The 23,221-nt window shown below is 61.2% G+C and overlaps 2 protein-coding genes and 1 long non-coding RNA gene across 6 annotated transcripts; 1 reads left to right on the plus strand and 2 right to left on the minus strand.

Moving 5' to 3' along the window:
• Positions 1-3,324: 3,324 nt before the first annotated feature.
• On the minus strand, positions 3,325-7,527 carry ZNF511 (zinc finger protein 511). The gene is made up of 6 exons (XM_077877083.1): positions 7,360-7,527; positions 7,051-7,124; positions 6,402-6,603; positions 6,103-6,227; positions 4,456-4,605; positions 3,325-3,699 (listed from the first exon to the last, which is right to left on the minus strand). Exons 1-6 carry the CDS (start codon positions 7,510-7,512, stop codon positions 3,621-3,623), a joined length of 783 nt encoding a protein of 260 aa, XP_077733209.1. The 5' UTR covers positions 7,513-7,527; the 3' UTR covers positions 3,325-3,620.
• Positions 7,528-7,682: 155 nt separating this feature from the next.
• On the plus strand, positions 7,683-23,210 carry TUBGCP2 (tubulin gamma complex component 2). 4 transcript variants are annotated; one of them, XM_077877078.1, is made up of 17 exons: positions 7,683-7,958; positions 9,123-9,251; positions 10,005-10,178; positions 11,261-11,420; positions 13,473-13,680; positions 14,179-14,378; positions 14,702-14,891; positions 15,516-15,661; positions 17,015-17,195; positions 17,820-18,000; positions 18,732-18,904; positions 19,183-19,311; positions 19,733-19,853; positions 20,332-20,475; positions 20,936-21,052; positions 21,685-21,848; positions 22,820-23,210. In XM_077877078.1, exons 1-17 carry the CDS (start codon positions 7,809-7,811, stop codon positions 22,953-22,955), a joined length of 2,703 nt encoding a protein of 900 aa, XP_077733204.1. In that variant the 5' UTR covers positions 7,683-7,808; the 3' UTR covers positions 22,956-23,210. The 4 variants fall into 4 exon arrangements, with proteins under 4 accessions (XP_077733204.1, XP_077733203.1, XP_077733205.1 ...); XM_077877077.1 differs by having other exon boundaries at positions 7,684-7,958; positions 20,924-21,052; XM_077877079.1 differs by having other exon boundaries at positions 7,797-7,812; positions 20,924-21,052.
• LOC144300900 (uncharacterized) lies at positions 11,212-16,039 on the minus strand. Its single transcript, XR_013367626.1, has 2 exons — positions 15,388-16,039; positions 11,212-15,226 (listed from the first exon to the last, which is right to left on the minus strand). It is a non-coding gene; the product is annotated as an uncharacterized LOC144300900 (long non-coding RNA).
• Positions 23,211-23,221: the final 11 nt, after the last annotated feature.

A 23,221-nucleotide genomic window follows, 5' to 3' on the forward strand; every position in this document is an offset into this window, starting at 1 on the left:
CGATGCTCAGAAGTCACGTCTCTGACAGTGGGGCCCCGTTAAGTTGGCTCCTGAGTCCAACTTCAGAATTCTGTAACTTCCTTGACTTCCAAAACTGAATCCAGGCTCTTTAGGAAATCTACTCATTTAACCGTACGTATGTGTTGGAATATACGGAATATCCGTTATGAGTTAATTAGAATGCTTCTAATTCAAATTCAGGACAAGGTTTCTAGTAACTTCATTGATTCTAAATCCAAATCTTCTTGTTACCATACCAGAAAATGTCACTTCTCAACACGACTTGGGACATTTCGGCTGCTTTCAGTCTTTGGTCATTAAACATTTTACTGAATAAAATTCTTGCCAGTGTGTGTTCAGGATCTATCCTTAGAAGCACCTTGCTGGGGACGCCTGGGTGGCTCAGTGGTTGAGCGTCTGCCTTCAGCCCAGGGCATGACCCTAGGTCCCGGAATCAAGTCCTGCGTCGGGCTCCCTGCATGGAGCCTGCTTCTTCCTCTGCCTGTGTCTCTCCCTCTCTCTGTCTCATGAATTTAAAAAAAATCTTAAAAAAAAAAAAAAAAAGGCAGCAGTAAAGGTCAAAGGGTAAAAGCAAAAGCAACTGTTAGATGCCGCCGAGCGCTGTTCTCGGGGCTGCAGCTCAGCATCCCCAGCCCGTCTCCACACAGCCCTCGTAAACAGTGCAGCCAAATTGGATGTGTAAGAGGCCTCGGGGGTATTTTTATTTCTAGCTGTCTTGCTGTGAGTGAAATGAGGGAGTCTGCTTCTCTCCCTGTCCTGTTCTGCTTTGGCTGAGGGTCATGCAGAGGCGACACAGAAAAGGCATCTGTAGGAAAAGTGAACTGGACCGAGAACCCCTACCCAACGACCCAAGGCTGGGAGCGCCCCTGGTCACAAGGCAGAGCGGATACTAATTTTTGCTGGAAGAATTCAGACACGTCAGAGAAGTTCCAGAGGTAAAGTTCCAAAAAAGATAAACTCACAGCCCCAAATGACAAAGTCGGCCAGGAAACGAGGCACTGTGAGTCAGCAGAGGAATGGACAAAGACTCAGACCCACAGAACCTTCAGACATTAACATGATCGATCAAATAACGTAAAATTAGCTTAATATGTTCAAAAGATAAAAGAATGAGTTGAAAACATGGTAAATAAAAGCAATAAAAGACAAATAAATTAAAAAACACAGAACTAACAGAATTGAAAATAATTATTGAAATTAAAACCTGAATGCGTTTGACAGCACATCTGATATAACTGATAAGAAAACGAGTGAACTGGAAACTAGATCGGAAGAACTCGTCCAGAATGAGGGAAAGACCGCGAAGGAGTGGAAAGTACGGCAGGGCTGGTGGGAGAGATGACGGAGTGAGGAGGCCTGAGACACGCGAGGCTGGGGTCTGGGAAGGAGGAACAGGACGGGGCGCCCCTGCGGGAGGGGACCCCAGGTGCACGGGGCCCCTCCCGTCCAGCGGAGCCGCCCGACACCAAGGACGGAGACCGAGCGCCCGGGAGGACCGGCCACGGGATGACGGCTGAACCCTGAGCAGCAGCCGCGGAGGAAGGACGCCGCGGGGAGGGGGCTGGCGGCCAAGCGCCCAGTCCTGACCAGACTCCTTCAAGCGCAAGAACAGAACGATGCTTCCCGGCAAACAGAATTGAGAACGCTTGTCATCCTGACGGTTACCACGGGAAGTGCTGCGGACGCACGGGGCAGGACGGATTCCACGCGGAGCAGGGAGGCCGGCGGGGAGCCACACGGGGTGTGCGACCGTGAGGCACAGACGTCCCCAGGGATGAGCTGCCGTGCACACCTGTGGTCACGCCCAGGGCACTGCGGGCAGAGTCGGGGCGCAGCCCTCGTACCTACGGAGGAAGGGGCAGCGCTCGCCAACCTGGACCCGAACAGGCGGTCACGTGGCGAAGTTTCTGCGATGGGACGCGAGTGCCTGACATCCCAATTGTCAGAATGAGAAAAGGGACCTGCTCCGTCCATAAGGCACAAAAAGAAAAAAGAAAGAAAAGTTGAACCAAGGGGCACCGTGCAGACTCACGGGGCTCTAGGACGCCGAGGAATGCCCCCCGCCCCAGAGAGCAGGGCTGCCCTGCTGGTGCCCCCCATGTGCTGAGCCCCGCACCCAGGGTAGGGCAGGTGGGCTCTGGACCCCCGAGGATCAGAACGTCAAACGCCTGGTACAAACCCAAGGGGACAACCCTGTTTCCCAGAGGAAACAGACCCGGGCCAGCCGGGCACCCCTCGGTGCCGCCGGCCTGCCCTCAAGCCCGACGCACCCTGCGAACGAGCCCCCCTCCTCGGCAGCGCCTGCCGTTCTGAGGGTCCCTGGGTGCACACGCGGTTCGGCGGCAGAAACCCTCCACGGGGGACAAGGACAGGCTGAAGCAGCAGCTTGCCTGGCAGGGCGGCAGCGGCCATCCGGCCCTAGGTGGACGGGCCGCCTTATGGGGCTGATGAGGGATGAGGATGCTCCGCAGGGCATGGGGGGGGACGGGGAGGGCCGGTCTCCCAGGGGAGGTGGCCAAGGTCGGGCCAGCGTCTCCACGTGAGCAGCCTCCTCTACGCGGTCCTTCCCCAGAGCCCAGGAGGGCGGCCTGGGGCCCCCGGCCCCCCGCCCCCCGCCGAGTGCCACATGAGGGCTCTGTGGACGCTCCAGGGCCTGCACCCACACCTGTGGTGACCCCCTTCCGAGCTCCTGTGGCGCAGGCGCTGCCGTGACCTGCCACCCCGACAGCCCCTCTGCTCCAGTGTGGCTCAGCACCAGCTGCCTCCATTCGAACCCGGAGCCCTCGCACCCGCAGTCAGCCCCGAAGCAGGCCGGGCACAGGCCGTGCCGCTGGGTCCCCGCTCTGTCGGCCCGGCCCCGAGAGCCTGGCCCTACCAGGACAGCGCTGGGCCAATGACTCTGCTCCTGCGCTGCCTCCAGGGCCTGAGTCGCGCACCGCCCTGCCCTGGCCGCATGGGGACCGGCACTCCCCCATCCCTCGCTGCGACACCCCTCGTCTGCCCTGTCACTGGCGTCCTTGGAGGAGCCGCCCCTGGCTGCCAACTGCCCACCTGAGGCACGCACGAGCTGGTCTGGTCCTCCCGGACCCCGTCCGCTCTGATCGCCGACGGGCGAAGGGGCGGCTCAGGATCCCCCCGCGAGCCCTGAGCATCGGCGACTCAGCCCTGCGTCCCGTCCTCAGCCCCCAGGGACTTTGAGGCTTCGGACATCTTCCTGAGAACTGAGCGCAGAGAACAGATTGGCCATAGGGACCTGCTGCTCCTTTCTCTACCTGGTCCAATGAGGCAGAAGAGACCACCGGATACCGTGAGTGACAAATATTTACGTATTTACAAAGCGCGTCCTCAGGACAGCCCCTGCAGAGGGTGGCGCACGGCTGGTCCCCGCTGCACTCGCCAGAGCACAGCCGGTGGGTCCGTCACTGTTCCCGCGGTCACGTGGTCATTCGCTGAGGACCGACATCCAGGGTGACAGGGACCAGGGTCTCGGGGCAGCCACGCGGAAGGCGGAGACATCGCACTACTGACACGGTGTCCTGTGGAGGTCACCTGCCCCCCTCGGGGTCTGCTTGGAGGCCCGTGGCTTTCTGACCACATGGTCACTGCTGATTCTTTTTTTTCTTGCTGCTTTTAAATCCTCGCGACGCCCCTTGACCGAAGCAGATGGTAGAAGGTATTCTGAAAAGGAAAACGAGCTTTCGTACTAAACCGTCACGGTTTCTGGCAACAAAAACCCCCACTTGTAAGAGCAGCGTCACGCGGGCGTTCTTGCTCCTTCTCTTTCACTTTGTGGGACGTTTGGCACACGGGCTCCCCTTGCCCCAGACGCTCCGTGCCCGAGGCCCCGAGGCAGCTCCCAGCTGGCCAGCGGCCCTGGACCTGCTCCCGAGGGACAGTCCGCCAGCAGCACCCCTGCCTGGGACACTTGGCCAAGACGGCTGCCGCGGCCAAGTTTGCAGGCCCAGGCTTCCTATGACCTACCATCCAGGAGAAACCCCGACCGCCACGGGCATCCAGGACCCCCGTGCAGGCTAAAGTCTGGGCAACAAAGAGATTTGTTAGCAATCTCTTTCCTCCCGTCTGACATTTTCCCTAAAATTAGACTTGAAATCGAGTTTAACGTGTTAACGGCAGAACCAGTACGAGAGAGACAGGCTTGTGGGTCCTTAGCAACCACAGCCAGCGTTGATCCTGTCGCGGCCTAGGCCATGACACAGAGGGGAGCTGGTGCCTCGCCCTCCAGGGCCCCAGAGCGAGCGCGCACGGGAAGGCGAGGCATTCCAGAGAAGCACAGTCAGGCTCTCAGCTCCCGCGGAAGCTGACGCTCCGACCCAGTGTCCGCTTCTCCCAGACAGGATGCTGCCCAGGGTCAAGCCCAGCATCCTCAGGAAGCTCACCTTCACAACTTGCTGCACCAAGGTGCCAGGTACTAACCTGTGGCTGTAGGTCCGCCGTTCGGCCACGGGCTCTGGGAGGGGGGCCGCGTGTTCAGAGCTGACTTCCATGGCGTCCCCTCCCGACTGCTCCCCGTCATCCCCCAGAGCTTCTGCTGACCCCTGTACGGTGGCCCTGGGCGTGGCTGGGCTGCGGAGACAGACGGGTGAGTGGTGGCTCCTGTGACCCTGTCTTTCCTCATGGATGAACTCACCAGAAAACAATACCTCTCGCAAAAATACTTTATAACTATTCCAGCGTAGTATAACCCCTAGACTATTCAGACGGAAGCCAGGGTTACGACAAAGTCCTAGGAGAACGTTAACAGGCGCTGTATCTATAAGCTTGGCAACACCTACGCTTTATCTTTTAAAACAGTATTTCTGGGTTTGCCACTGGGTACGTGCCTTCCAAGGGAGCCCAAAGTCTTTGCGACCGTTCGTGAGAATCCTGCCACCACCAACTACGGAGTGTGGGAGTCCCCTCCCTGACCCTGCTGGACAAAGCGCTGCAGGGCACTTCTCCCCGAAATGATTCCTCCCAGAGGAGAGCGCTGGCTCCCACCCGAAGCCTCTCACTCTCCCACGACACAGCGCGCTCTCGGAGTTACTTTAAAGAACACAGTCCTGCCGAGGGATACCGGCCTGAAAAAACTTCAATCCACAATTCTCAGGAGGTTCTGAAGAATCACTGAAAGAATCACTCAAATGAGACCAAAAAAAAAAAAAAAAAAATACAAGACAGGGCAGCCTGGGTGGCTCAGCGGTTTAGTGCCACCTCCAGCCCAAGGCGCGATCCTGGAGACCCGGGATTGGGTCCCTCATCGGGCTCCCTGCATGGAGCCTGTTTCTCCCTCTGCCTGTGTCTCTGCCTCTCTCGGTCTCTCATGAATAAATAAATAAAATCTTAAAAAAAAAATACAAGACAAATTCAAGAACCACAGAGGCATTTCCCTAGGATGCACTTTGAACACTGACGTGTAACAAAGAGTTTTACTGCCAAATTACTGACCAGGCAAAAAATCAGAGGGTCCGTGTGTGGGGAGGGCCTGACAGCCTGGGACAAACGCCCCACGGCTTGTGAGTGCCCTGCTGGTGGGGCTGGCGCCCCAGAGTGGTGGAGGCGGGCAGGTACAGCCCCGGGGGAGCGCGGAGGAAGGGGCAACGTTCCTAGATGCCCCACCAGACCGGGATGGACAGCGAGGTGAGACCCCAGTCCTTCCCGGCAGAGCAAGACTGTCCCTACTGCTTTAACCCCGCCTGACGAGTCCTCAGGACAGCCCCTGCAGAGGGTGGCCTGACGAGTCAGCCTGTCGCTCATCTGCAGCTGAACGTGACCCAAGTAACAAAGACGCTCAGCGACTCCCGTACCCTTCTTCTTAAAATGTTTTATTTATTCATTCATTCACACACACAGAGAGAAAGAAGCAGAGACACATGCAGAGGGAGAAGCAGGCTCCACGCAGAGCCCAACATGGGACTTGATCCCAGGTCTCCAGGATCATGACCTCGACCGAAGGTGGCGCTAAACCCCTGAGCCACCTGGGCTGCCCCCACTCCCGTATCCTTAAAAGCGTCTGTGCTCAAAATGCTTTTCTAAAGTCAAGGGCCACACCCCACAGCCTGGTTCATGTACCGCCCAGCGTACCCTTTGCTTTTCTTTGGTTTATCGAATCGGAAGTCGGCAGGGTAGAGGTGACGCCGCACCAGGTGATCCTTCCTGTCTTTGCTAGTCTTGAACTTCTCTGCACAGCCTTCCACCAGGCACTGATACTGAAACAGAAGCAGTGTCACCTGTGTCCTGACCCCCTGGGGCCTCCCAAACCCTCACTGTGCCCCCCGCCCCCCCGCCCCACGGCGCTGGTGCCTGCGAGGCAGCCGGCTTGGGGACAACCCCCCCCCCACCCCCCCCCACCCCCGCCCCAGCACCTACGACACTTCACCCACCATGTCCTGCCTTTCGGACAGGATCTGGAACAAGGAGTCATGCCACTCCAGGATGTGGACGTCCAGCAGGTGGAGCGAGGGGAAGGATCGTCTGCAGAAGGAGCAGACGTTCCTGTGCAGAGTGTGGTAGTGGTGCTCATAGTCCTCCAGGCTGTCGAACACTTGGCAGCACCCCGCCACCTGGCAGGTGAACTCGGGCACCCTGGCAAAGGAAACCACCTGCAGCTGACAGGGGGCCTCGGGCTGCCCGTCCACACCTGCCCGGAAAGGAGCCCCACAAACCTTTGTGTGTCTTCCCCAACCCCAAATCCTACTTCCTTAAAAATCAGATTTTCAGGGGCAGCCCGGGTGGCCCAGCGGTTTAGCACCACCTTCAGCCCAGGGCCTGATCCTGGAGACCCAGGATCGAGTCCCACGTCAGGCTCCCTTCGTGGAGTCTGCTTCCCCCTCTGCCTTGTGTCAGTCTCTCTATCTCCCTCTGTGTCTCTCATGAAAGATAAATAAAACCTTAAATAAAAAAAAAAAGACATAAAAAAAAGATTTTCACAAAGCAGCTAGAAGGCCAGGCAGGAGGGGTGGGGACGGTGGTGGGGCAGAGAGCGGGGCCGCGGGTGACCCGAGGAGGGGCGGGCAGGGCAGAGCCGCTCACCTGGGCCTCTCGGGCTCCTCTGCCACCTGCGTGAGCACGTCCTGCAGGTAGAGGTGTCGCTGCACGTCCCCATCCTGCAGGGCAAGCGTGTTGTGGGCGGGGCCGGGCGCGACAGCCCCGCCCACCCAGGGAGCCCCGCCCACCCAAGAAGCCCCGCCCCGCGGCACCACCCACCCAGGAAGCCCAGCCTCCACCCGTCAGCCCCCGCCCCGCCAGCCCTTGCCCCGCCCACCCGGAAGCCCCGCCCCGCCCCGCCCCGGAAATCCCGCCCCCGCCGACAACTGCCGTCTCCTTCCCTCGCTCACGCACCTCGAAGAACTCGTGGTCCCGCGGGAAGCGCACCCGGCGCGCCGCGAAGTGGAAGGGCGAGGCCCCGGCCGCGGGGTCCCGCTCCACAGGCAGCGGCTCGGCCGCCCCGGGCGGGCCCCGTAGGCGGGCGTGGAGCCCGGGCGGCAGCTGCATCGCCCCGCGAGCGGCCGGCCCCTGAGCCTGCGGGCCGCCGTCCGCGAGCCGGGCGGGGCGGGGCCGGAAGTGACGTCGGGGCACTTCCGCCGGCGGCGCGGGGGGCGCTGGGGCTTCGGCGGGCGCGGGGGAGGTCGCGCGGGGTCTGCGGGGAGCGGGGCGGGGGCGGGGGCGGGGGCGGCCGCCCGGGCTCCGCGCGGCTTCCGTGTGCGCCTCGGGGGCCCGCCGGGGGCTGCGGCGTGGCCGGGTTCCTGCCCCTGTAGGAGGACGCCGCGGGATGCCTGGGAGCCGGAGCCATGAGTGAGTTTCGGATTCACCACGACGTCAACGAGCTGCTCAGTTTGCTGCGAGTCCACGGGGGCGACGGGGCCGAGGTCTACATCGAGCTGCTGCAGAAGAACCGGACCCCGTACGTGACGACCACCGTGTCCGCGCACAGCGCCAAGGTGGGCCGCGCCCCGGCGCCCCCGCTCGGCCCTGGTGACCCCCCGGGGCGCCCTGGGTCCCCACCCCGTTGAGGTAGCGGAGGCCCAGGGACGGCGCTGGACCCAGCTCTCGGGCCCGCGGCGGGGGGCGCTCGGATCCCCTGCATGGACAGGAGGCTCCGCGGTGGCGCCCGTGACTCGGTCTCGGGTCGTGGTCCGAGCCCCGCGCTGGGTGTAGGCATGACCTAGTGACCGGGGGGACGACGCTCCTGAGTTAACTGTGTTGGAATTCCTGTTTTTGTTTTTGTTTTTGTTTTAAGACTTATTTATTTATGATAGAGAGAGAGAGAGAGAGGCAGAGACACAGGAGGAGGGAGAAGCAGGCTCCGTGCGGGGAGCCCGATGCGGGACTCGATCCCAGGACCCCGGGGTCACGACCTGGGCCGAAGGCGACACTAAACCGCTGAGCCCCCAGGGATCCCTTAAAGATTTTACTCATTTATTCATGAGAGACACAGAGAGAGGCAGAGGCACAGGCAGAGGGAGAAGCAGGCTCCATGCAGGGAGCCCGTCGCGGGACTCGATTCCGGGTCTCCAGGATCACACCCTGGGCCGAAGGCAGGCGCTAAACCGCTGAGCCACCCCGGGGGCCCTAGAAATTTCTTTAAAGCAGATTTTTTTTTCTTAACCTATTCAAGTAGTTTGTAATTCAGCATCATGGGTTCCCGGTAAAAGAGAGCTCTGAAGTTTATTTTCAGAGACGTTAGTCGTGAGGCTTCAGTTATTTAACTAGATTATTAACGGCACGGGGGTAATTAGGAAAATTCCCTGAGCAGACACGGCTTTCGGGAACACAGAAGCGGATGTCTTATAAGGGGGCCGCCCTGAGCCTGTGCCTGGCTCCAGAGGGAATAGTGTGGCTGTGTAAAGTGATGCATAAACGGGTAGAAAAAGCCTAAGTGGTGGTTCCCTGATCTCAGGCTGAGGAAGCAGAACAGGAGGGAAGCTACGGGGGGGACCGCACGTAGGTTTAACGATGTTTTATTGGGCCCGGGTTTTATCTCAGAGGTGTGTGATCGTTTAGCCTGCCTGATTGCACTTATTTTGGTTTCTGTGTTTAATTTTTTGGAAGATTTTTTTAAAGTTGTGTGTTTTTACTAAATCTCTCCTGTTTATGCTCTCGAGGTTAAAATAGCAGAATTTTCTCGTACCCCAGAAGACTTTCTAAAGAAATACGATGAATTGAAATCTAAAAACACAAGGAACCTTGATCCACTGGTGTACCTGTTATCAAAACTCACGGAAGACCGAGAGGTAAGGGCCGGTGGGCACCTCGGGAGCGTCGGGAAAGGTGGGCGTGTCGCAGGTTTCTGAGGGAGCTCAAGTGGTGGGGTTTGGGGTTGCTCTAACGGACGTTCTAAGCACCAGATGTGCTCTGAGTGTGCTGCGTAACGCAGGTCTCTGCCCACATGTGGCCCCTGACACGTCACATCTTTCCCTGCCTTGTGCTAGTAGCACCTCGAGGGAATGTAGGAACGTACTCGTGGTGCCTCTGAATGAACAGCAGCTCATGTTGGCATAGACTTGAGAAGCGTCACGGTGATACCTGCCAGCTCCTCCTTGCCGTGTCTCTGTCTGCTTTGAATTGCACGTGGGCTCCTTGTGGACGCACTTAGTGTCGAGGCTGAAGGAGCCACCACACCCGGGAGCGGCCAGGGACATGCTTGGTCTTCTCCCCACACAGGCCCGGGGTCTATTCAGGGGTGAAGGCTGCGGCCAGGCACCTTGACTCCCTGCACCGGGGACGGATAAAGGGAAGTGTGCAGCCTGGGAAACCGGCCGAGCATAGGGAAGAGGCTGTGCCCTTGGGAACGGAGCTTGGGAATTGGCTGCAGAGTGCATTGTCCTCCTCTCCTGGACACTGACAGCGGGCCGCAGCTCATGGACTCATGGGAACACAGAAGTGCACATGCTGGTTGCACTCGGGAACAAAGTGGGGGCTGGTCGCGCTCTGCGGAGTGCACAGGCGTGCTGGCCCTTGCGATGCACGGTCTTGTGTGTTTGCAGACTCTGCAGTATCTACAACAAAACGCGAAAGAACGCGCCGAGCTCGCAGCCAATGCCTCGGGCAGCAGCACCAACTTCAGTGCCCCCACCGCGGCCTCCAAACTGTCCATGCAGGAGCTCGAGGAGCTGCGGAAGCAGCTTGGCAGTGTGGCCACGGGCACCTCGCTGCAGCAGGTAGGGCGCCCCCACTGCCCCAGGCTCTGCGCCTGCTGCAGCACGTGTGCATCTTCGTCGCCCCCTAGAGAGGAGCTTGGCTGTGGCAGGGTTGGCTCCTGACCTCCTCTGCAAGGATGACCCCCCCCCCCGCCCCCCCCCCCCCCCCCCCCCCCCCCCCCCGCCCCAGCAGTGGAATGGCATGGGCAGGTTCCCACCCTCTGGGCTGTGGGGCCAGCCTGTGGGGGGCACTCACATGGATCTCAGCCTCCGTAAATCTGATGCTTTGTTTCTCTTAATTAGTTTTTGGCAGTTTCTTTTTGTAGAACTATAGCTTATAATTTTTTGTGTGTCTTTTTCTGTCTGTTACGGGTATTGCTTTATTCTGCTCTTGGTTCTTGTCCCGCCCTGGTCTGTGCCTTCCCGTGGTGGTGCCTCTGTGGCCTCGTGGGCCCCTCCGAGCTGACACCCATGAGGGTGTCACTGGAGCCTGTGCTCGAGTTCAGTGGCTCTGACACATCGGCACCTTATGTGTCCTCTCACTGCTGCCCGTTGTGACAGATGACAAGATAGTTGGCACCTGCCCTCTTGCTGGCCACCCTTGACCCTGGTGCTTCTAAAAGTCTGGTCCCTATGACTGCCCCGGTCAGCTTCTGGTGGCTGGTCCCACAGGAGGGCCTCTGCTCTGGGCACGTGCAGAGCTGGCCTTCCCCTGCCCTGGGGGACCCAGGTAGGGGCCCCCTTCTCTAGCTGGCTGTCACAGGGGCCTCATCTTCACTGCTCAGGTGACGTCTAGATTTCATGCCACCAGGGGAAAGCAGTTGAGTCTGTAGGTGCTCCCCAGAAGGGTGCAGTCCTTTGCTGGTGCTCCTGGTTGGCCTGTGGGTTCCGCACAGACTGAGCCCCTGATGACGGGTCCCTGTCTGGTCCTCAGCGCCTTGTGCCATGATGGGCATGGAGACCCTCACTTCATTTCTTCACGTGTCTATTGAACCCTCCTGCTGAGTGATTCAGGGATTGACTTTTCTAGTGTCACAGACGTCAGCTCTAAGTATTTGTACTAACAGTACGTTTCTCTTTATTTTTGAAAACATCCTCACCAGTCTTTGGAACTTACAAGAAAGTTGCTTCGAGATAAGCAGAACAAAAAAAATTCAGGCCAGCGCCTCCCCGTCTTCCCGCCCTGGGTATACGAGAGACCCACACTGGTTGGGGATTTCCTGACTGGCTCGGGCGTAAGCACGGACTCGGCTGTGCCCATAGGTATGTGGTGTGTTCGTTTCTACCACCCGGGCGCCTTTGAGCAGCGCGGGCCCTGAACTCCCTGAGTGCTGGGTCTCGGTGGTGCCGGCTCTTATGTCCTTGCTGCGCCTGGATAGTCCTGTCTCTCCTCCCCTCCCCCACATTCTTTTCTACAGGGACTCTCGGGGCTGGCTCCCGGGTCTTCCTTGCCAGTTTCCCTCTTCAGGGAGGTCTTGTTTATTTTAAGGAATCATACCCCCCCCCCCATTCCTGGATCTCTGCCCTCGAGACACCTCCCTGAATTGGGTCTCATGTGGCCATCTGCCTGTTGTCTTTGGTGGGGCTCCCGACCTTCCCTCTAGTGTCTCCACCTTTTGTGTGGTGACTCCTGTCACAGTTCATCGGGTCCTGGAGCTGGGGTGGGCGCCTGCGTTTGCTTCCTTCCCGCTGCACCAGCCCGGTCCCAGGTCCCCCACCTCCATCTGCCCCTCCTGTCCAGACACTGTCCTGCTCTCACTGGCTTGCGGCTCACCACTTCCCATCTCTCTGTTAGAGAATGTTCTGGATCTGCCCTGCCTCGTATGGGGCCGGCAGCTGAATGTTGGCAGCGGGCATTGAGATGCCACTGGCGTGGCTGAGGATTGGGTGTTTAGCTTTCTTTCCGTTGGTGCAGGCGGCCGGAGCTGTGGAGCCTCACATCCTGCCTTGCCGCCCTGTGGCTGCCCATCATCCCAGAGCTAGCGGCCCTGTGCCTCAGGCCTGTGCCCCGCGTAGCCTCTCTGGACTCCCCAGACCCTGGTGAGCCGCAGAGACGCTGGTGGATTGGCCTCCTGGCCACACGTCCCGTACCTGTATCCCCTCCCCCTGGCTGTCCCTGTCCCTTCAGAGCTCAGGCTCCAGGCTGCCTGTGCCACCGCAGCGGTTCCTCTCGGCCGGCCTCTTGCTGGCATAGCTTCCAGTGTCGTCCTTTTCCGTGGGTGGGCGGGGCCCTGGGGGGCAGCGGGGCATCTGCCCCTGAAGCCAAGGTTCCCACCCAGGAGCAGCCGACCCGGTGCTGCACCTCTTGCCCCCCCCCAACCCCCCCACCGAGTGCTCTGGGGGCTCTGACTGGGGTGGTGCTCGGATTTCGAGTGAGTGGTGGCGAGGGTTGGCGGCGGGTCCTGGAAGGCACGCCTGTGCTTGAGAAGCCGGAGGCCGATCCTTGGGGCCCCCGTGGGAGCTGTGAGTAGGACAGTCCTGATGGCCTTCGCACTTGCAGAGAGAAAATGGAGCTTGAAGTCAGTGTGGCTCTGAATGCCACGTGATCCGGCCACACGGACAGGTGGCTGGTGTGCTCAGGGCCCGTGACCTGGGCAGGCCGGTGTGCAGGTGTGTGACGCCAGCAGTGCTTCTGTGAACTGGCACGTGCACGTGCGGGGCAGCACCATCCTGGGCTGCCAGCCCCGGTTCTCGGGTGCCGTGGGGCCAGCTGCGCAAAGCGGGGCCGCATGGTGGTCTGTCCCAGCAGGCGTTGGGGAGGAGGGCGAGCGTTGTCCTGGGGCCGTGCAACAAGAGGGACAGGGAGCTGCCTGGGCCAGGAGGCATTTGGCGGTGGTCCTGGTGGGTGGCGTGTGACTGTCCTTGATTGGGTGGTTGTAGGAAAGCGCCTCCTGCGGTGCAGGCGTGCTGGAAGACTTTAAGGAAAGTCTTCATGTCCCTCAGCAGCCCAGACCCGAAGTCGTAACCGGTGCCGTAAGGACAGCGTGTGTCAGCAGCGCTCCTTCAGTTCCCTACTTCATCCTTTAACAGCCAAGCCTTCGTTTGTGTCTAGGGGGTTTCACGTCCCTGGTGCGTTAGGCTGTGGCGCAGCCCCGGCTCCGCCTGCCCTGTGCTCGTGGTGCTTCTGGAATCCCAGCCTTGGGGACCTCACTGGGAGGACTCAGATCCCAGGGAGCAGCCCGATGCTCGCGCCCGTGACTATTTGAGGGACTAACAGAGAGAAACCAGCGGGGACGTGACTGGGTAGATTAGGTCAGCGGGAGTGGGGGGCCCTGCAGGTGGGGCCACGGCCCGGCTGATGTCTGCGGCCCACAGGCACGCTGCCCCTGGCCTCCCAGGAGTCGGCCGTGGTGGAGGACCTGCTCTACGTGCTGGTGGGTGTGGACGGCAGGTACATCACCGCCCAGCCCCTCACCGGGAGGCAGAGCCGCACCTTCCTCGTGGATCCCAACCTCGACCTGTCCATCAGGGAGCTGGTGAACAGGATCCTCCCGGTGGCTGCCAGTTACTCCACGGTGACCAGGTGGGTGCCCGACGGGACCTGCGGCTGGACACCGGCCTTCCCAGTGCTCTTGACCCCCGCAGCTTGCACTTTGTGTCTGTAAGCTCGTTCGAGTCCTCATCCGGAGAGCATCCGTGTCTTGTGACCTGCTTTCACACCCGACATGGTTTTGAAGGGCCTGGGACCAGTGCAGGGGCTGGTGTCTACGGGTTCCCTTCAGGGAGAAGACCTTGAGTGGGGAGGGGACTCCGAACATCTGACCTCGGGGCGCCGACTGTCCAGCCCTTGATTTCCGCTCAGGTCGTGATCTCGGGCTCCTGAGATCGAGCCCCGGGTCGCGCTCCCTGCTCAGCGGGGCGTCTGCCTCTCCCTCTGCCCCGCCCCCTCCCCCAGCTCATGCTCTCTCCTCCCCCAGATAAATAAATAGAATCTTTAAAGAAACCAAAAGGAACATCTGATTTCTGATTTGAAAATGTAGATTCCCGTGCTCACAGGACCCCGGTGCTCCGTTTCTCCCAGGTTCATCGAAGAAAAGTCTTCCTTCGAATACGGACAGGTGAACCATGCCTTGGCGGCCGCCATGAGGACCCTGGTGAAGGAGTACCTCATCCTGGTCACGCAGCTGGAGCAGCTGCAGAGGCAGGGTCTCCTGTCCCTTCAGAAGCTCTGGTTCTACATCCAGCCCGCCATGCGCACCGTAGACATCCTGGCCTCCCTGGGTACGTGCCTGCCTCCCACCCGGCTCGTGGGGCAGCGGGTGGCACGTGTCGTGGTGGGTGAAGGGGAGACTCCCAGCTCAGGCACGAGGCATTCCTCACTTGGACACGAGAGTGTGAGGCCAAAGCCCGTGTGGCTTCATGTTTTAGTTTGCGGGAAGAAAACTCTGGAAACTCTTATCGATAAGCTTTCATCGAGCTTAGGGTCTGAGCCGAACCTGCAAAAGAGGCATCTGCCTGCAGGAGGCCCCGCTCTGTCGTGACGTAGCTGGGAGAGCCCCGGGCAGTCCTTCTCGGCCCTGAGTGCCGCCTCCTCCTCCTGGCAGCCACCTCGGTGGATAAAGGCGAGTGTGTGGGGGGATCCACGCTGAGCCTTCTCCACGACCGCAGCTTCAACTACACGGGTGACAGCCAGGCGCAGGAGCTGTGTCTGTACCTCACCAAGGCTGCCAGCGTGCCCTACTTTGAGATTCTGGAAAAGTGGATCTACAGAGGGATAATCAACGACCCCTACAGGTAGGGCTCGCGGAGCCTGAGGGAGACGTGGGGAGACACGGGAGACACGGGGAGAGCAGACGCCCGCATGCAGCCCCGCAGCCCCAGGGGGCCTTCTGTCACGTGGCGGGGTTCCAGACCCCTCGGATGGGGGCTCCCGGCCTCCTGCTGTGGGCTTCCTCCATGGTTAGTGGGGTTTCTGGGCTCCTTGCCGGCGTGACGTGTTCACTCCATGGAGGGAGCTCACGAGGACGGCTCACGAGAATGCTGTCGGGTTGAGGTATGTTGGCTGACATGCTTCAAAGATGCAGTCATGGCCCCGAGTAGGGTTTCCGTCAGTGGTTTGAGGGATAGTCCTAAGGAGGAACGTGGTCTTAGAACCATGCCTGGCGTGAGCGGCGTCTGAAACAGGCACGAAGGGGCCGCAGCCCTGCTGTGAGGGTCATCGTGTTCCCGTGTTTGCAGGGAGGGAAGGGCCACCACAGTCCCCTGGTGGGGGGCACTAGACAGAGCTGACCCCCAGCCTGCGCCTGGACGTCCTTGGAGCCCCCGAGGGGCTGCTGGGTTCGGGCCACCTCACAGCTGGGGACTGGCCGTTGAACCTGTCGGGGGGCTCGCCACCTGAGCGCGTCCTGTGCTTGCCAGCGAGTTCATGGTGGAGGAGCACGAGCTGCGGAAGGAGAAGATCCAGGAGGACTACAACGACAAGTACTGGGACCAGAGGTACACGGTCGTGCAGCGGCAGATCCCCTCCTTCCTGCAGAAGATGGCGGGCAAGGTCCTCAGCACAGGTGAGCCTCGCGCCCCAGGCCACTGTGCCCGTCCTCCCGTGGCTCTCGTCGTGCTCCTGCTGCGGGGCGGGTGCCCCCCTGCCCCTCAGCCTGGCCTTCTGTGCCTGGCAGCCGGCCCCTCTGCCTGTGGGCACTGGCCTCTGTTCCCTGACCCCGGGGCCCGTCCCACGGATGCTCTCCTCCACTGCTCACCTCTAGAACCGGTCCCGCTGACAGTGACCCAGGCATGTGGCTTCTCCCCGCAGCGTCCAGCTCCCGCCCGTCGTCTGTGGGATCCACAGGCCCGACACCCACCCCCCAGGCGTGGTTGGCAGGGGCCCCGCAGGTTCAGGGCGGCGGCCCCAGGTCAGCAAGTGCCGAGCCCCTGGGCCACCCGCACCTGTGTGACGTGGCTGCGGATCGGCGGTTCCCGCGAGACCCTGGGGTTTGAGGACTCGCTAGGACGGCTCCCAGAACGCAGGGACACACCGCTCTCCGGGTGGCCGGGCTGTTAGGGAGACACGCGAGCGGCCGGGTGAAGAGGTCCCGGGGGCGAGGCCTGGGCAGGTGTCAGGCGCAGGAGCCCTGTGCACGTGGCCTTGGGTGTGCCCCCCGCGTGGACGTGTCCACCACCCCCAGAAACTCCCCACAGCCCTTCACGTAGTGTCAGGGAGCGTCCGTGGCGCAGGCCCCACTGATGAAATCCTTGGCCGTGGGCGATCTGCCCGCCTCCCGCCTCTCCCGTCCCCAGCATCGGGGTGGGACCGGACCCTCCAGGCCTCCGGTCACAGGGCTGGTCCCGAGCTGTCTGGGGGCTCCCACAGTCACCCCACGGGCGTGAACTCAGGTGTGCGTGGGAGGGGCTCGGGAGTAAGGAGATGGCAGGGGCTTCAGGAGCTCCGTGCCGGCAGCCAGGGACAAGGGCCAGAGATGCACGTCCTACGGGGTCACGATGACACAAAGCACCACAGGAAAGCAGTCGAGCACAGCCTCTGTGGCCGAGTGGTGTTGCGGCCACCTTCACGTGTACAGGAGACAGGACGTAGAAACACGTAAGGGCGGGCGTACTGGCCACCCTGCCAGCCACCCAGAGGGACTCAGCAACCTAGGAGAGGGAAGATGATGGAGAATCTTTTCTGGGAAGCTTTGAACTTATTGCCATGCTCTCTGCTAGAAAAATTCAGATCAAAGTGAGTCTGGCCCGTTAACAGCGCGTAGTGGTTGTGTCCTGAGTGGGCATCAGCTGTGCTGCTCTGCCTTGTGTGCCGGGCTCCGGAACCGTCCTGCCACCTGGTGTTCAGTCCGCCAGCCAGCGGACTGTGGTTTAGCGTAGGGATATTGAGGGATTTCATCTGCTTGTTCCTCGTCTGCTAGGAAAGTATCTGAATGTCGTCAGAGAGTGCGGCCACGACGTCACCTGCCCGGTGGCCAAGGAGATCATCTACACTCTGAAGGAGCGGGCGTATGTGGAGCAAATCGAGAAAGCTTTTAACTACGCCAGCAAGGTCCTGCTGGCCTTCCTGATGGAAGAGAAGGAGCTCGTGGCGCATCTGAGGTGCGCTGTCTGCCTTCAGCTCAGCATCTGGAACCCTCCTGGCGTCTGACCGAGGCCAGAAACTTACTTTTAGTGGCTCTGTCGATACAAAAGCGGGCACGCTGGCAGGTGGGCTCCAGCCTGAGAACCCTGCCGTGTTGGTCCTGCTTCCCAGGGGCCCAGCGGGGCCGTGTCTGCCTGTGTCGCCTGTTGGAGGCGGCTCAGCTTCCCAGTCTTGCCCTCGGCCAAGGGCCTGCAGCCGGTTGTGGGCAGTGTCTGCTGCCATAGCAGGACACCGGGTCCTTCACCGTGCCAAAGCGGTTCGTTTCTGCCCATGTGGAGCTGGCCGCTGGTCCCCCCTTCCTGGTTTCCGGCCATACCACCCCGCCTGCACCGACCTCCTCTGGTGTCAGAGCTAAGCGGGGTCGGACTGCCCAGTACGGTCTAACGTACTTCTCTGTGGGGTGCTAGCGGGCAAGGAGCTGGGCTCGGGCCCCACCCCTGGGCTGTGCGGCCCCCCGCCCCCCCCACCACGCACACCGCTTGTTCTGCCGCGGGCCCTTCGTCGGCGCCCAGCTCTTCTGTCAGCCGCCCGTCCCGTCCCGCAGCCTCGCTGCTGACCCCCTGCCTCCACCCACACTGTAGGTCCATCAAGCGCTACTTCCTGATGGATCAGGGCGATTTCTTCGTGCACTTCATGGACCTCACTGAGGAGGAGCTGAAGAAGCCGGTGGACGACATCACGCCCACCCGTCTGGAGGCGCTGCTGGAGCTGGCCCTGCGCATGAGCACCGCCAACACCGATCCCTTCAAGGATGACCTCAAGGTGGGTGGGGGAGCACCCTTCAGACCCGCTACTCACGTCCGAGGAGGCGGAGCAGCAGTCTGAGCAGGAGGCTGCAGGTAAAAATCCAGGAGAGCCAGCTCCGGCCGGTGATCCCGCAGCTCACCCTCGGACAGCACACGGGTGACCCGGCAGGTCCATTCACACGCGCACACTCGACCAGGGGAGGACAACGACACAGGCGCGTTTCCTTAACGTGTCCTGTAGCTTCCCCCATGAGGACTCGCCATGTGCTAAGACGTACAGAACAGGCGCTCGGCAGCTGCGTCAGTGCGGGTTTGGGTCAACAGGAGGCTGTCCGTATTAGGGGAGGTCAGCAGTTGCACGGGCTTTCCAGCTGAACCAGCAGTCGGCGCCCGACCCAGCGCGGTGGAAGGTCGACTACTGCTGTCACTGGGCGTGCTTCCTGTTTCGACACGGGCCTGGCGCTGTGGTAAAATCATGGATCCGAAGGGCTTCAGGCTTTTCTGATTTGCTGTGTGGTTTCCCGTTTATGCCATCGGGTATTTTTAAAATGACCTCTGTACTCTTCCTTCACTCTGGTGGAAAGCGGCTCAGGCTTTATTGGCAGAGCCTTGTTTTGTAAGCCAGCCTTCCCGATGCACAGTCTGTCGGGGGGACCTGCCTCGGATCCGGACCTGCTTCCTCAGCTCGTGGTGCGGCTGGGCTGGGGCAGCAGTCAGGACGCAGCACTTTCCTTTGTCTTTCTCAAGATCGATCTGATGCCTCATGACCTCATCACTCAGCTCCTGCGAGTTCTGGCCATCGAGACCAAGCAGGAGAAGGCGATGGTCCATGCTGACCCCACTGAGCTCACGCTGAGTGGCCTGGAGGCCTTCTCTTTTGACTACGTCGTCAAGTGGCCCCTGTCGCTGATCATCAATAGGTGAGCATTGATCCTTCTGGCACTAGTTCCCTAGATGCCCTTCCGGGTTTGCCAGGAAGGCAGGATTGTATCTGCTCAGCCGCTGCCTTGTTGTGTGGACTGTTCCCAGCAGTTCCCACGCTTCCCCAGGTCCAGCGTGGGTGGCCTGGGGGCCAGGGTGCAGAGCTGCATCAGTGACGTCAAAGCCTCGGCCACTCACGACCGTGAGCCTCAGGGTGTCTGACGCCGCCTGCACCCACCAGGTGTCAGAGTCCTGTGCACCTTTTCCTCCCTTGCAGGAAAGCCCTGACCCGCTATCAGATGCTCTTCAGGCACATGTTCTACTGCAAGCACGTGGAGCGGCAGCTCTGCAACGTTTGGATCAGCAACAAAGCCGCCAAGCAGTACTCTCTGCACTCCGCAAAGTGGTGCGTTCATTCCACACACTCAGATGCTCCCCTCAGGGCAGGACTGTTTCCCCCTTCACACCCTTAAAAAGGCAGTTTGTCCCACACTCATGCAGCTCTTAGGTCCGCGACATATCTCGGGCCCTGGCTCGCCACGTGGACGCTGGCCGTCCCTCTGCTGTCGGTCCCGGCGTGCGGGTGGCTGGGTCTATCAGAACGTGAGCCCTTTGAGGTCTGGGAGTATTTGTTCGCTCCTGCTGGTGCACGTGGAGCTGCACAGTGTGGGCGGGGCACCCTGTTTCGGCCAGGCTGCTTTGGATGCCGGTGGGTGACACCAGGCGGTGTGTGCACCTGTGTGGGCCCCTGACAAGGCAGAGGGCTCGCGGCTGCTGCGGTGAGGTGGGATCGGCGTCTGCGCTGTAACTGCCGTGTGCTCGGTCAGGTTTGCTGGCGCCTTCACTCTGCGACAGCGGATGCTCAACTTCGTTCAGAACATTCAGTACTACATGATGTTTGAAGTGATGGAACCGACTTGGCACATCCTGGAGAAAAACCTGAAATCTGTGAGTTTTAGCTTTCACCCTGTCCCAGCACTTGAGAGGCTCTACGGCACCCAGGGTGTGTGGCACCAAGTAGGGTCTCGTGGGAACGGCGTGGGCCAGGTGCCAGGGGCTGAGTGCCGCGCCGGCCCCCCGGCTGCTGAGGAGCAGGCGAGCCCTCTGTACACACGGGAGCTTTCTGGGTGAGCGCGGCGAGGGTGTGCACGAGTGTTGGGGGCGGGGGCGCCTGGCTCTTGAGCTTATGCAGAGAGCCTCGGGAATGGGGCGGCCCCTGCGGCACATCCTGGGGCCTGTGGGTGCGTCCCAGAAGCGTGAGGGCCAGCAGCACCATTCCCTTCTTGCTTTCTGTGCTTAAGAACTAGAACTGTGGACTTTTGGGGCAAGGACATGCAAAGCTATAGCCGCAGCCTGGCCCGCGTGGGGTCTGGTCCCTGCACAGAGTCGTGCCAGGAGCCATGGCAGGTGCCCTCTCTCCACGCAGGCATCCAACATCGACGACGTGCTGGGCCACCACACGAGCTTCCTGGACAACTGTCTGAAGGACTGCATGCTGACCAACCCCGAGCTGCTCAAAGTCTTCTCCAGACTCATGTCCGTGTGCGTCATGTTTACCAACTGCATGCAGGTGCGCCGCCACGCAGGCCACCTACCCCCGCTGCCGGCCTGGGCTGGGCTGCTTTCCTGAGCCTTTTCTGGGTGCCTGGCGGTCTCTGTCCCACGGGAGGTGTTTGTTTCAGTTATAAGCAGTGGCCCCAAAGTGCTGGCACAGGAAGTAAGTGTTGGGAGGCGGGGGTGACACGGGGGTTCACCAGGGCTTCGGGACCTAGGGGGTCTGTGTTGGCGGGGCCAGCGCGGGGGAACAGGAGCCTGGGAACCAGGTCCATATGGGGCTCGCCCTGGGGAGACGCCGTCTTGACAAGATTGCATTGACGAGCCGTCTGACGGCGCCCTTGGAAGTCGTGAGGGCCCCTGCCCCCCCGCATCCGCAGAGGCCCCCCAGCTGTGCACTGGCTCGTACTTCACCTGGGCCGGGCGCCTTGAAACTGACAGCAGCGTCTCTTCCTGACCCCAAGAAATTCACGCAGAGCATGAAGCTGGACGGGGAGCTGGGCCGGCTGACGTTGGAGCGCGGCACGATGCTGGGGCCGCCCACGGAGGCTGAGCGGGCGGAGGAGCGCGCCCGCAAGGAGCTCGCCAGGAAGGTACGTGGCCTGCAGCTGCGTCCGGCCGTGCTGGGGCCGCCGCCCGGGAAGCAGTCCCGCTGCCGCCCTCTGCTCTGTCTTCCCTTTGATTCAACAAGTTCATCCTCGTTAGAACCTAGACACGCGCTAGGTGGTGTCCTCCCCAGACTGTCCCGTCCTCGGGCCTGCTGTGCTCCAGGGCGAGGCTGCAGTGCCTGGGGCAGGGCTGGGTGTCCTGCGGAGGGCCCTGCGGTCACCAGTCAGGGTCCAGCCTTCGCCGCGAGGGCAGGCATCTCTGGGTACCAGCCCCACTCTGGATGGAGCCCGGGCCTCTGCTCCCAGACCACTCCCTTGCTGAGAGGGCGCTGGGAGGAATCGCCGTTTTCACTTGAAAATCTGGGCCACGTATAGAACAGCTGAGGTGCGTGGACCTGCTTCCATGTGGTGGTGGGAGCAGGGCAGGGCGCCCGCTGCCCAGCCAGAGCATGTCTGTGTCCCACCGTCTCAGGAATGTCTATGAGGCCTCCTTACCTTCTGTCACATGAAAACTCCCCCAGACCCCTTCTGTGACAAGGGAGGGGAAAGGGGAGCCGAGCTGGTAGAGAGCCGCGGTCGGGCCAGGGGCGCTCATGGTGCCCGACCGTGCCTTCCAGTACCTGGCGGAGCACGTGGACGCCCCTCAGCTGGCATCCAGCTTCGAGGCGACCATCAACAAGTTTGATAAGAATTTCTCGGCGCACTTGCTTGACCTCCTGGCCAGGCTGAGCCTCTACAGCACCAGCGACTGTGAGCACAGCATGGCCAGCGTCATCTCCAGGTGGGTGCCTCCCGTGCGCTGCCCCCGCTGGGTCTGCTCAGGTGTGCAGGCGTCTGCCCTTCGCGTCCCGTGTGCTGCTGGTCACTCCTCCCTCCCTGAAGTGACCGATGGGCGTGTGCGGTAGTTTGTGTCCCCTCGTGCGTGCCCCGCTGTGCGTCAGGCTGCCCCGTCCGTGCCCCCAGCATTGGTCCCTGTGAGCTGGGCTGCGTCGGCCTCCCTGATGCTTTGCACACCCAGCTGGGATCCTGAACACTGGAGGGCCCCCCAGCCTGGCCTGGGCTGTGCACGGCAGTAGCATCGCCCACGTTCACATGAGCAGCCAGGGTGTGGGCAAGGGAGGACGGGACCCGCGGTGCTGCTCAACCAGGAAGTCACGGAGCAAGCAGCGGGGTCATGGCAGCGCTTACTCACTCCCTCCTTCCCCGCGCTTGGGCTCTCGGGGCTGGAGGTGCCTTGCACACTCTTGGGGTGTGACCGCACATTCCTGAGGACTCAGGAGGGCTCATTGGGGAGGACAGGCGCAGGGGGTCAGGCTGGGCAGCCAGGCTGTGGCTCTGGGGCAGGTTCGCACCACCAGTGGGCCTGGCAGGGTCCTGGACGCCCTGCTCTGTGGGGGGGAAGCAGTCGCCAGCTGGTTCCCAGGGCACCCGGGCTGGGGGCTGTCTGATGTCCTAAGTACAGGGCCTGGGAGGTACCCCCAGCCTGGGCCGGCCCCACATCCAGGGGAGGGGGGGCGGACAGGCTCTTTGCTGGGGATGCCGCTGCCGAACCCCTAGTCGGGTTTGGGTTGTCTTGCCTTCAGCGTGCACGTGTTCAAGTTCCGACGTCAGGATCGCTTGAACCAGGGGCGGCAGTTGTGTGGTGGGCGTCCCTCACCCCCAAGGCAGAGCTGACCCTTTGCCTGGGGGTGGACGTGTTGGCTGGCGGGGCCTCTGGGGCGTCTGCACGAGCCAGGTCTTCTCCTCCCGCAGACTGGACTTCAATGGCTTCTACACGGAGCGGCTGGAGCGCCTGTCTGCAGAGAGGAGCCAGAAGGCAGCCCCCCAGGTGCCCATCCCACGGGCCCCCCCAGCATCAGCGCCCAGGGTCGCCGTCCCCGCCCAGTGAGGCCGCTGGTGCTGCAGAGACAGGAGCTCAGAAGCTTTTACCCGAGTGTCGCCGAACCACGTGTTGTTACCGTTTAAAGTCTGGATGTGGCCCCTCTCGCTGCCCTCGTTTGTTGGGGTCCTGGGTTCCACTCTGCAGCAGCCACCCCTGACCAGAGTGGGTGTGTCCACAGCCGTGCTTCCGTGAGCTTGCTTCAGTTGTGCAGGGTGACTTTTTATAACGTGTTTGTTCTCAAATAAAGACAAAGTGAAAACACATGGCGTGGA

This window comes from Canis aureus, chromosome 29 (assembly GCF_053574225.1).
Source record: "Canis aureus isolate CA01 chromosome 29, VMU_Caureus_v.1.0, whole genome shotgun sequence".
Lineage (NCBI taxonomy): Eukaryota > Metazoa > Chordata > Mammalia > Carnivora > Canidae > Canis > Canis aureus.